At 35.7% G+C, this 12,995-nt stretch overlaps 1 protein-coding gene across 5 annotated transcripts in view; it reads left to right on the top strand.

Moving 5' to 3' along the window:
* The window catches only part of SNX13 (sorting nexin 13), a 67,258-nt gene that overhangs the window by 39,261 nt on the left and 15,002 nt on the right, over positions 1–12,995 (top strand). For 4 of the 5 annotated variants that reach the window (XR_005103716.1, XR_005103715.1, XM_037383880.1 and 1 more), the window contains exons 13-18: positions 102–295; positions 1,904–2,008; positions 3,529–3,661; positions 4,403–4,440; positions 8,861–8,930; positions 11,540–11,712. Coding sequence is in view for 3 of the 5 variants with exons in the window: in XM_037383880.1 (XP_037239777.1) it covers positions 102–295; positions 1,904–2,008; positions 3,529–3,661; positions 4,403–4,440; positions 8,861–8,930; positions 11,540–11,712 (713 nt within the window). In the remaining 2 variants the exon portion in view is untranslated. The remainder of the gene's footprint in view (positions 1–101; positions 296–1,903; positions 2,009–3,528; positions 3,662–4,402; positions 4,441–8,860; positions 8,931–11,539; positions 11,713–12,995) is intronic. The other variant, XM_037383879.1, reaches the window with a different exon arrangement.

Raw genomic sequence — 12,995 nt, 5'->3', positions numbered from 1 at the left:
ATATAACCAGATCCTGGAGTTCCATATGTAATTATCATATAGAAATCTTATTTGAAGATTCACAACAGTAACTATGGTTGTGTGGTGGCTGTTTTCTGTAGATTACATGCAGCAGACTGGTGGCCAAGCACATCTGTTTTTCTGGATGACAGTGGAAGGATACAGGGTTACGGCACAGCAACAGCTGGAGGTACTTCAAAGCCGGCAGAAAGATGGAAAATACCAGACTAATCAAACCAAGGGTCTATTAAGAGCAGCTGCTTTTGGAGTTTATGAGCAATATTTATCAGAAAAGGTTGGAATAACTTATTTCTTCATTGTTTGGAATTTATTCTTCACACAGATGCTTCTTTGGTTGTTAGGGCTGTGTTAATACGGAATGGATGTGATGTAACACAAGTTGACATTTAAGCTATTGCTTGTGTATCATCTCTTTCATGTCAAGCAGTAAGAAAATGTCTTTCCCCCCTCCCCTTTTAAAAAGGCTCATACTGGCACTGACTATCCTGTCAAATGCCCTGAATGTGTTCCTCAGAAGCTGACTTCCTGGAATAGAGAAAATGTGAAGACAGAACAAGAAATTCTGTTCCTTTGTGTGTGCTGTCCTTTTCCCCCTTCCCTTCCTTTTACTCTGCCCTCCACCCCCATACGCCCCTTAAGAAGAAATGTTTTTAAAAAATGCAATCCAGGTTTTTTTACAAACTTGGGTTAAGATTTGGTTTTCAAATGAAGTAACTTCCTGTGCGCCTCTGTAATTGTCTGTGTAAATTATTCACATATCACAGTTGGGTATCTTTCAATAGGCTAAGCTTGAATGCTTCCAGTAGTCGTGTAATAATGGAGTCTTCTGTGAAAGAAAACACTTGTCAACTTGTGTTAACAAAGCGTCTTTGTTCTGAATTTGTGTATTCATAACGGTCACCTCTCAACTCACTCAAAAACTTTCCTCAACAAATTATCCCTCAAATATCTCGTAATGCTTCTCTTTCCACATAATTTGTTTCGCTTTGGTTTTTCACCTTAATAGTCTATCAGCATGGTCTGTACAGAGCTTGCTGTGATGGCTTTTTCACCCCAGTAGTCGATCAACATGGTGAACTATGCGGAGTTTTTTCTGATGGACTTTTGAGCTGACTGAATGCTCAGTAGTTTGAAGGCAGAAGTCACCTAACACTAGACCTGTTCCAAAGCTGATAAACTCAGCCTCTCAGCCATACTATCAGCTGAGCTATGTTGGCTCTGGTTCAGTGCTGGCTCCCTGTCTGTATTACAGAAAACTGGGAAAGTGTGTGAACTTGGGCTCATTTAAAAGTGCTTAATGGACAGGGGTTTGGAATATGTTGTACCAAGGAATGACTGGGAATCTGGTCGCTGATGTAGTTAGCATGCTGGTGGCTATAATAGATTCTGCACATAAAGCTGCTGTGATTTACAGCTACTAGTAATACCTCCAGAAACTGGCGGAGTTGAGAAACTGTTAGCCTTTCCACAGATGTTTCAGAACTTCATCAATTTTCTTACTTGGATTCAACTCTTACAGGACTCATCCAACTTCATTACTGGCTTGTTCTTAATTTCTGAATCTAGATCTTTTTATTCATAAATAAGTAAAACTTGCTTCTAGGTCTGAATAAATCTAGTTTAGGTATTGCTTCCAAATAATGTGCATAAATTCTTTGTATTTAATCCTGAAACTTCTGAGTTTTAATATGAACTCTGAACTTAATTTTGGGGGAAGAAGGGTGTCTGACTCCTTTTGTGTGTTCTAGACAGTTCTAGAGATGCTCATCAAGCAGAAACTTAGTTTACTTAGAAACCTGAAGAATTGTATTGGATTCTATTTGTGAAAATAGAAGCTTTCTTATTTTTATGCTGCAAAAGTTGATTTAGATCTCCATGACAGGCATCTCCAAGAGTTAATATTGATGACAACTTAGTAGCAAAACTGGCAGAAACACTGAACCATGAGGATCCAACGCCTGAAATCTTTGATGACATTCAGAGAAAGGTATACTGTATTCATCCTGTATTTCATAAGAACTGCTAATGCTATAGAGTATTAAATGTTACTGCAGCCATTGAAAAAGGAGGAAGGAACTCAAGTATCTGAAACTTAAAACCTGCTTTACCATTTTCCTATTCTATAAAAATCATATTCTAAATTGCCAACTTCTGCTTAGCCATTCATAGCCCATGGTTTTCAAAGCAGTAGACAGAGTAGGTATCCCGTATGAAAAAAATTATGAAGCACAATTTAGAATTATGGGATCATTATTTGTGTTTGTGCACTAATTTAAGAAAAGTGTAGGATAACTAAGTTGTGTACAATTTTGGTTCAGTTTTAGCTCTCTTTTTTTCAAAGGTGGATGTAAGCATGTTACTATATTAAATTCTGTATCTCTTTCCAGAAGTTAATTTGACTGTTCTGTTTCTGCACAGTGTAGCGCTCGGAAGCAGCAAAATACTGAAGATAAAACAGTCTTTTTTACTGTCTGCACACATAGACTTTATCAATCAAGTTTAATATATATATTATTTTCTAAAAAAGTAAATAAATATTCTGGCAGTAAATTACATACCCAGTCTGAGACAGTTTTAGGTCATTAATTTAATGTTCTCATTCATGCTGAAAATTACTGATGTGAGCTGTAGAACTTAGAATTGCTCTGTTGCACCTGAGGCCCACATTTAAGACTAATGAAAACCCTTGTGAAATCTGTATTGCTTAAAGTAGTTTACAAGGTCCTTGCATGTGATTTCTGCTGAAGAAATTACAAAAGAATAAAAAAATTGACTTCCTCAGACCTGTATGATTTTTTTTTTCCATTCTTACCAGGTGATAGCACTTGTAGAAAGCATTCTATGAAAAAAAACTCCATCATTAAAATATTCTAGAGTTGACATGAATATCCAAATATTGTAAATGAATTCCCACCACATATAAATATGTGTGTGTATATGTATACATACTGTCACTGTATAGGCTATATAGATAAGTTTTTGAGGTGGTGTGGTTAAATCTTTAGTGAGGTAGGATTATACTGTGTTGGCCAAACTGGAATTTTTCAGGAAAGTAGTATGCAGTGTCTTCCCTTCCTTTCCCTCTTCTCACTCTCCCTGTGAGTGTCTGCCAGGCTCTGGTTGTAGTTTTATCAGTGAAGAAGGACTCTCAGAGATAACCTGTTGTGAAATGAGTGAAGACCAAATATGTTTATAGTGCAATTGAAATGATTAAGAGGAGAGGAAGGAAACATTTAGAGTTAATGTACTACTTCCTATATGTACGTGTCTCACTCGTTAGATGTTTTCTCAGACTGTATTACACTTCTAGCACAATTAGTTCTCATAACCTTTCCGTTAAGAGCAAGCCTGAATTGAAATTTCACAAACTTGCATTAAGATTGTAAAGGAAACCTGGAGACACATAATGGTACAGATACATGCTGGTCAAGTACAATTTATGAAAGCTTGTCTGATTAATTAAAAAATGTAAAATATTTCTGAAGTTGGCGTTTTTATTTCAATAAGGTGTATGAATTGATGCTGCGAGATGAAAGATTCTACCCTTCGTTCAAACAGAATGTTTTGTATGTACGTATGTTAGCTGAGCTGGATATGCTGAAGGATCCTAGTTTCAGAGGATCAGATGATGGTGAAGGAGGTGAGCTCTGTGTCTTTAAGGGGGGTTTCCTAGAATCATTTTTTTCTGCTTTAAAGTGGAAATAAGAAAATGATCCACATTGGTTTTGAGAAATCAGAAAGTTCCTGTAGTATCTCTGATTTTTAAGTTAATGTTTCCTCCTTGTGCATTTTTTGTAATTTCTTTTGGGAGTCACATAGCTTTTTTTTCTGTAGTAACTTTATTAATTTCATGTAAATTTTTTGTCGAGTCTTGGTAACAAGCATGTCACTAAAATAAGTATGTAACTCTTGCATTCTCATTTTTTAATTCAGAAATATTTGAGATTCTGCAAGATACTGGGTAGTTTTAATGCATAACTATATTAATCATTTGGAAATAGTACATAGGAGATGTGGCTTTTTAAAGCATTTAAAATAATAATTCTCATTAATTGAAGTACAAATCTGATGGAAATTGTTCAACTATTCAACTGACTCCTTAATGAAGCAATGTCATGTGGTGATATAAACTTAAAAAGGAATGTTCTCTGAATTATTTTTCATACCTATAGCTGTATAGACTTAGGTGCATTTTCCTTTAGATATCTCTGTTGGAAACTTGAAGTACTTATATGTTGGGTGCAACATTTTGCCCAATGCCACAGTTGTCCGTTATTTTCCATCATGTTTTGTCTTTGCATTTTTACTTCTTGTGTGTAGCCCAACACTGGAGAAAATCTTCTAACCTGTTTTTTCCTTTCCCTTTCCTCTCTGCTTCCAGAATCTTTTAATGGGTCTCCTACTGGCAGCATAAATCTGGTAAGTACTTGGGGGTTTTTTTATTATTTTTTTTTCTCCCCAGCAGTAGGGAATGTGTTATAAATAGTTTAAATTATGCACGTAGAGGTCTTACTTCACAGCAGTTTAATTTCTGAGAAAGCTCTTGAATCAAATTGAAACCACACATAAGGTATCAATTTATCTGTAAGATAAACCTGTCCTTTTTGTATTTTCCCCTGTGGTTAATGAAATTTTGCATTGTTTCTCACAGAAGCAGTAATAATCTGTAGTTTATGCAAAGCATACTTTCTTGTCCCTGTTTTTTTTTAAATAGACATAATTTTTGGGTTAAGTAATAATAGGTGAAAAAAAATCTTTTGAAACTGAAGGATTAATTTCAAATACACTGTAAAATGAGGCTTTTAATTAGATTCGTGTAGGTTGATTGCTGTTGTTTCTTTGAGGTAGGACTTGATTTGGAAACGTTGAAGTATCTGGAGTTTATTCAGAATATGGATCTTTGTTTTCTAATCTGACTAATTTCAGGTTCAATTTTTGTTATTTTTTTAAGCAATTCTTAACAGGGTCAGTTTGTCAGAACCTTTTGTTACATGAATGTACCTAAATATTTGAAATACGCTTCTGCATGTACTAGTGGTTGCATAAGTATGAAGAGAACTGTATACTTCTACCAGGCTTTTTCCAAATAACCTGTCCCACATAATCTTACTAGGTTTAAAATGTTTTAAACCAAAAATCAATTCACAGTTATTTAAAAAGGAAGAATGTCATAAACATTTTGATGTATTTCCTCCCCTCCCTCTTGTTTCTTCAGACTGTGTAGCTGAGCCACAGGGTATGCAGGGCTCAACTGGACATATGAGAGTATTTTTCCAAATCTTTCAGTTTTAGAAATGTTTGCAATCTGCATGTAATTTCCTCACTTACGTGAATCATAGGCCCTTCTAATACATTCTTGGAAGATGCTGTAGCTCCTTAGGAGTTCCAGTGCATTGCTGAGATCATGCTTGTGCATGCAGAGGAATAGAGTTTATTTTGTAAAGGAATACATTTAACATAAATGTAAACGTGTTTCTGTGTAGGAGTTGATTGATTCTTGTTTACATTTTGAAATACAAAGAAAAGGGGAGGAGGTCACCTGGTAATAATTTATGCAAACTCCTGTTAGATGCATTAGGAAAACTTAATTTAGCTGTATATTTTTATAAATTTACATACAATTCTGGTACCATTTCACAAGATATTAGTTGACTAATCTCTATAATAAAAGATCTTTTAAATGTCTTGAGTACTTTTTCTAAGAATGTTCTGACATATCAAAGTCATATTTTATGGATGGGGATTTGTGATTGAAGTGGCTCATCTAGCCTAGTGGTTATCTGCTGCTTAGTTTCGTGTGGCCTTTCTAAACCAAGCTAGAAAGTCTTAAAGTCTTTATCAAGCACTGTTGCAATACAAATAGGTATTTGCATGGGACAGTTAAAGATCTTGTTTTTTGTTTTTGTTGTGCAAAGGGTATTTGCAGAATATGACATTTAATATTTTTATAGAGAGTGAAGAACATTCTAGCAGAAATGTGTAATAAAGTTTTATTTATGCAGAAGAACTTTTACTTTCTGTAGTCCATATTGTTCAGGGTTTTCAGTGCTTTTACAGGTGTTTGAATACTGGTAGATTAGTTTTTCCTGGCTGAACTCCATGTCAAAAGTAAATTTCTGTGCACATAGTTTAGCTCCCTTGTGTTAGTCAGTTACATGAAGAAAAATAGACCTTTGAAAGGTTACTTCAAAGGTCAGGGAATTTCTGTACTTCTAGTTAATGACAGTGTATTAAATAAGATTGGATTGTGGTATATTTTCCTGTTTTAACTACCTTGTGTTCTTGTGAATATACCTCGTTCAAAGATACTAGGTCATACTAAATACAAACTGTTGTGTTACCTGTTCAAGTTTCAGCGATTTCATTTACTTGTGTCAATTGTTGCTACATATAGTGCCTTGCCACAGCAGCTGGGCGTTTCCTACATTTTTTATTATAAAATACATTGCCTGCAGTTTATACTTCCACTGTAAGAATGTATTTTAAGATCATTTGGAAGAGAGGCTCAAAATTAATCTGAAGAAAAGTTATTTTACAGAAGTATATTCTTAATTTTGACCTGTTAGTTTGACATATTAATCTACTGTATTAAACCAATAGGGCATTTTGGGGGGGTATAAAACTACTGTAAATGTTTATAGACTCTTTCAGATTTCATCTAAATGGATCAATAATGTGAGCTTTACGTATTGCTTTTGCATTGAGTAAATAGGAGTTACACAAGTGTTACATATCTTAAGACCTTGAATGGCAGCAGACATGGGTGGGTTGAACTTCTGGCAATCATTAGTGTATGTCAGCTTGAACCCCATTCAGTTATCAAGTGGAAAACTGCACTCTCAGAATGGAATGAAGGGAGGTAAGGAAACGTTTGATAGTACCTTAATGTCAGTATTTTATACCAAGCAAAATATTGGAGGAGTTGACTGTACTTGTTGTCTTTGATAATGTCCCTCCCATCTGACTAATAATCAAATCCTTTAAGATTTGAGCTCTAAGAATGTCAAGAAATTATCTAAGCTTCCACAGTTAGCTGCTGTTGATCAGTCTCAGGTGATATTCTGCTCCTAAATTTGGACACTGCAGTACAGAGCACACCTTATAGGGTTGCTACTGTCCAAGGGTGTCTTCCTTAAGAATGGACTAGGTCAGAGAAGTTCTAGCCCTGTATCCAACAATGACCAAAAGCAAGTATCTAATGATTATCGGAAGAGTCACTTATGGTGATGCTTTACCAGAATACTCTCCAGCATACAGTAACATGATTTGGGAGTTCTTGAGGGAAAGATGATGTCTGTTCTCAAAGTGTTTTTGTGTGACTTCATCTGTTGTTCCACTGAACAGACATAAACACACTGCTGTAGTGTGCAGTGGCAAAATGGATTTCCCAAATGGGCTTTTCTTTCTTCTACTTTTTTCAATCTGGGACTTTTCTACTCTTAAGTTTACAAGCTGTATCACAAGATATTTAGATATCCTTACTACAGTACATGTTAAAGCATCGTTAATATGTTCAGACCTTTTTAATGATGCCATTTATTCAGTATCTAAACTTTGTAACAGAAATGTTATTTCCCTTGCCTTCCATAGTGGATATTTAGGCAGAGATCAATTGATGTGGTTGAGGCAGGAAGAGCTGTTCCCTCTAGAGAGCTTGTGAAGGAAGGAGTGGAGTATTATGTTGGAATATTTTGGAGATAGTAAAGATTCAGATGAAGAAGGGGCTAGAGCACAGACTTTAAATAATTTATGTGTTCAAGTCTGACCTGTCTTTTGATTATAATCACATGAGATTGGCTTATGTTTAAGGAAACAGGAGTTTAGAAGCTTGATTGATGTAGGTTGAGGTATTAGTTTGACAGCAGTATGGCACTGTTACCCCGTAAATCCCATTCTAGGTAGATTTTAGTGGCAACTCACTATTAAACTGGCTTGGTTAAGTTATAAAAGATAGCTGTATATTCATTTTGAATGTGTATCTTAGAAGAATTTTAGAATTTTGGCGTAAAAAAAGTAGTTGGGATCCCGGTGCCTATGAATTCTACTTAAGTAGCTCCATCTTTGTTTTTTCACCTGGTAATTTAAGGTTGGGATCACATGTGTAGTGGCCCGTCCTCTATTTCTTTCAATTACATATCCAAGTTTTTCACCCAACAATTTTGCAGAGCTTTATGTCAAATCTTAGTAGTCAGATGTATTAATTTTTTAATAATAGTGAAGCTTTTCTAAAAGACTCGTTGGTCGTCCTTTGATCTGAATAGGGAAACAGGGCTTCAGCCAGCTGAGGATGTACCTGTTCATTTTTCACAATGGTAAACATTCTGAGAAAAGCGTATGTTGCTCTTTACATACAGCAGATACATTACTCAAGTTTTACTGCTCTGTAACTTTTGTGTAGTGTTTGAAGTCAGTTAAAAGAAAACAAAATGGTATAAAGATAAAACCAAAAGATCTGTTCCACAACATCTGTATGTCCACAATTGTTCGGGTGGGGGTATGTGTGGAGTTTTTTAATGCTCAGTAGAAGACTGTAGCTGTACTTCTGTTAAGAGTTGAGATAACAAGTGAAAGCGGCAAATATATTAGAATGATCACAAACCTATGAAACTGGTAGGGGAAATGAAGGGCCCTAGACTGCGTAAAAGGAAGGCTTAAGTAACCAGGTGGGGCAAAGGCTTACTTGCATTGTTCAGTGCATTAAGCTTTTCTATTAGTGTAGTGAACTGAAAGTTTGGAAATTAAATAATGTGAATCAAAAAGCGTCTCTCAAACGAGATGTATCTGTGATCTTATTCTGTTGCCCATTTCTTCCCTCTACCATCTCTCCCCCACCCTGCAGTCCTTAGATGACCTTTCAAATGTCCCTTCTGATGAGACAGTTCAACTCCATGCATACATCTCAGATACTGGTAAGTGAATTTGTTATGATGGCTGCTTACTTGTTTTCCACCATTTATTTTGATTATTTTAATGTTACAAGCCCTTAAAATCCTAATCCTTTCATTTTTTTAACCTCATGAAACATATGAATTCATATTTTCCATTAAATCCTTGTAATGGAAATCCTTACAGAATTGGAGCTGTAGGTCATAGACTGTATATCTGTCCTTAAAATGTGATTTAATTTTTGGTTATATGGTATTATTATTTTCCCTGTCTCTGGAGAATCATTCATTAAACTTAATATTGAGTAGCATTTATTTTAACAACTATTTAAAGAACATATTCTGAAAGCCATCTCTGTCTAGTCAAACAATTCTAATTCTTGACTCTACTCTTACTGTAATATTTCCCCCTGGTTTTTGTGTTTCCTTATTGACGTAGCTTAATTTAAGTTAGTGACTAGTCTTTACAGTGGTGGCATTTTTGGTTATCTATTATAAAAATTTGTATAGTAATAAATTATTTTTATATGTTTTCACAACAAAAAATCAGATATTATTTGCAGATATTCTAGTTAGATGTGATTGCACTGGGTAATTAAATTGTGAATTGATTTTCAGATACTTTTTTTGGGTAGATTTTACTATGCAATAGACTTTGAAATCTGTGCTTTAAATAGCAGACGTGAGCTGTGAGCAAGAATTCCAACTACTTGACATTTTAATTAAACGGTGTTACTCCAACACAGTATGAGAGCATGGTTCAATCCAAGTCTTATGTAGTCAGTTCTTGGAGAAGGGGAAAAATAATTTAAAAGATAAGAATCACAATTTTGCTTTTTTATTAAAATGGCATGTGAAACTTTTCTCTGAATTAAACTTAGAACCACGCAAATTATGTTAAATTCATAATCCGGTGTGTATAGGTATCTATCAGCTTGACTCTGGATCCATAATGCTCCACTTGAACCAGGGGATATGTACAGGTTCATATTGTAAGATGGGGTTAAACTGGATGTGTCCTCTTCTTTATGTCATGTTTGAACAAGAAATAGAAGTCCCTGCTTTCTGGGTGCTACATGCAGTAGATGCATCCTGCATCTGCGTGCAGGCTCCTTTCCTCTGCCAATTACTACCCTCTACTGTGCTTGCAGGGTGTATACAAGATCTTCTCCATAATCTTAAAGGATTCACCTTGTCTTGTGTTGCAAAATAAACTCTGATTAAGAAGCTATGACATAAGGGACAGTGGGGACAACTTCTTTCTTTCTCTGCCACTCCTGTCCTGAAGTGGTACTCCTAAAGGTGCAGCTTAGCAGTGTTCCTGAGATGTGATCTGGCGGCTGCACAGCAGAATGGTCAACATGAGCTTAAGAGGATAGGGCTTGCTCAGCATCCATGGGGCCGGGGTTTCCCAGTTCTGTTCTCTGGGCAGTCTTTTGGCAGCATCCTGACGGCCCACTCTTTGCACTTGGGTTTCAGTGCTCAACATTCTTCTTCTAGAGGGTGCATGGCAAAGGAAAGGTGCTCCATGCACCTTGCTCATTGAGTGATTCCTTACATTGTCAGCAGCTGCCTCTATCCTAGAGCTGCTCCCTGGCTGCTTAGACCTTGGCGTTATTACTTGAGAGAAGTCAAGGCTGGAAGCATAACAGAGATTGGAGATGATGATCAGTCAGGAAAAGTGTATTTTATGGAGCACTGGTGCATTGAAAAATTCATAGAACTTGATTAAAAAGTATTTTCATCTAGCCACTGGAAAATTGTGGTTACTGGTTATTGGCTCAGTACTTACAGAGGCAACAGATAAAACATACCACTTTAAACTGTGCAGTGTAAACAATATTGGTTCTAGGTTATTCTGTAGATTAAATGAAAGTTTTCTTGAAACAAGCTCTGTACTGGGAGAATTCTGTGATGGGGGAATGTCCAAGAGAATATAAATATTCAGTGGAGAACAGAAAGATGTTTAGTTCTGTTTAAGATAGATCTGTGTTCTTTCCAGATATAAATTTACTTCTCCATAGAAGCCGTGCACGCATGTATGGACACACAGAATACATTATATATATGTGTGCACTCACACACAGAATACATATGTATGTCTGTGTATATATAGTTTCTGTTGACTCAAGTAATGTGTGGGGGGGTATTTTTTACCTCACAGTTAGTAAGAAACTGCTGATGTTAGTAACAAAACCAAATGCTTACAGCTTGTTAGCACTGTTTTGTATTTATAGATGTTTTTGATGGACAAACTTTTGTAGTATGATTAGAATACTTTGCAGACTTGAATTTCTTCTTTCACCTCTGTCTTGAGTTCTTTAGGTTAAAATTATTTTTAAAATATCTTTTCAGTATTCTTAAAAGTTGAAACCTTTTCTATTCTTTGTTTCTGTTTTGCATGTCAGTGAAACTTGCCTAACTAAGGCTACTTAATCTAAGTTTACATAGTAAGTTTCTGGAGGGTATCCCTTATACAGTGTTTTGGATAAAGGGATGGCTTACTCTTCTGCTTGCATGCCCATTTTTGTCTTTCAAGTCTGTCATTCCAGACATTTCTTCACTTCACGTTTGTGTCCTTTCGTCTTCCTTTCTGTTTGTTCCTTTTTTTTTGTTTGTTTTTAAACTACTAGTCTATGCTGACTCTGACCCATATGCTGTGGCAGGAGTGTGTAATGACCACGGCAAGACATACGCACTGTATGCTATCACAGTCCATCGGCGAAATCCAAACAGCGAAGAGACATGGAAGACATACCGGCGCTACAGCGATTTCCATGACTTTCACATGAGGATCACTGAGCAGGTAATTAATCTCATGAATCTTTTAAGGTTTCTTTGAAAGGTGCTTTTTCTGTGTGGTGGTATGGCATGAGTGCTGGCTTTCTCAAAGTGACTTAAGATGTGGGGTTGAAGCACTACATTATTTTCTGTTGAAGTGTACTTTTTTTACCATTTATATCATACCTTACTTGTACTGAGCAGTTTACAGGTGCATGTTTATATAGTTTCATACCTGATGGCTATATAATTGCTGTAACACAAGGAAATGAACTTAGAAAGCTTTTCCCCCTGCCACCTCCTTTGCTTAAATTTACTTTAAAATGTTTCCGTGGAAGTGTTATTGGTCTTGAACAGCGTTGTATTTCGTTTGTTATTTGTCGCAGAGGTTAAGAAATAAAAGCTGAGCTAGGGAAATAGGTGTTTAGGTTTTAGATGAAATGTTACAGATCGGTGGGGTCTTCAAAGGGACAGCTGTTGGCAGTTCAGTGTACTGCTAAACAATCTGCCTTTTATTGTTGTACTTGTATTCTCAGACTCTTAACCCTTCTAACATGAAATTAAAAAAAAATAGAGACTTGTATGTAATTCACCAGCTGGTAGAAAGTAGAACCTGCTGACATGAAAAAGTGTCAAAAATGCATTGCTTTTAAGAGGAGGGTGAAATGCTTTTAAACCAAGCCCTTGGAGAAGTCAGATTTGACTGTATAACCTTTGAACTAGTCAGAAGTGTTGGATTATATCACTTTACCCTGCTACTAACAGAGAGGCAGAGAGAACAAATTGTGTGCAGGTAAGTTAGAGTTGTAAAGTCACAACAGTAGTGAAAATGGAAAAGGCTTTTTTATTAGAAGCAGACATTTTGTTGAATACTTGTATTAATAATAAATATTGTATAACTTGTAATAAACAAAGTCTGACATTGCTCTGAATTTCTGATTATCTTAGTGTGCTGTCAATAAATGTGAAATTTTTGTACTCTTCAAATTATTTTTTTTTCTTTTTTTTTTTTAATTTTGTTTAAATTAATTCACTGTTTTGAACAGTCCCTGTTCTTTTGAAACAGGTATGGGTTCCTGGATCTTATAGTGAGTTAGTGTTCTGCTGGTATGGGGCAATCATTTAAAACTGACTTACCAGTAAATGACTAGAAAAAAAATAGCAACAGCAAAAATTTTCAAAAGAGAGAAGCTCAGAAATTTCTTGTTGCTAAATCTGCTTTCTTTGAATTTACAGAAAATGAAAACATTATCCTAGAACACTGAGGTTGCAAAAAAAAAAAATAATTCCTGTGTTTCATTGCACCTG

Source organism: Falco rusticolus, chromosome 4 (assembly GCF_015220075.1).
Source record: "Falco rusticolus isolate bFalRus1 chromosome 4, bFalRus1.pri, whole genome shotgun sequence".
Taxonomy (NCBI): Eukaryota; Metazoa; Chordata; class Aves; order Falconiformes; family Falconidae; genus Falco; species Falco rusticolus.
Note: the sequence above shows the minus strand (reverse complement) of the source record. Positions and strands in the feature narration are given on the sequence as shown.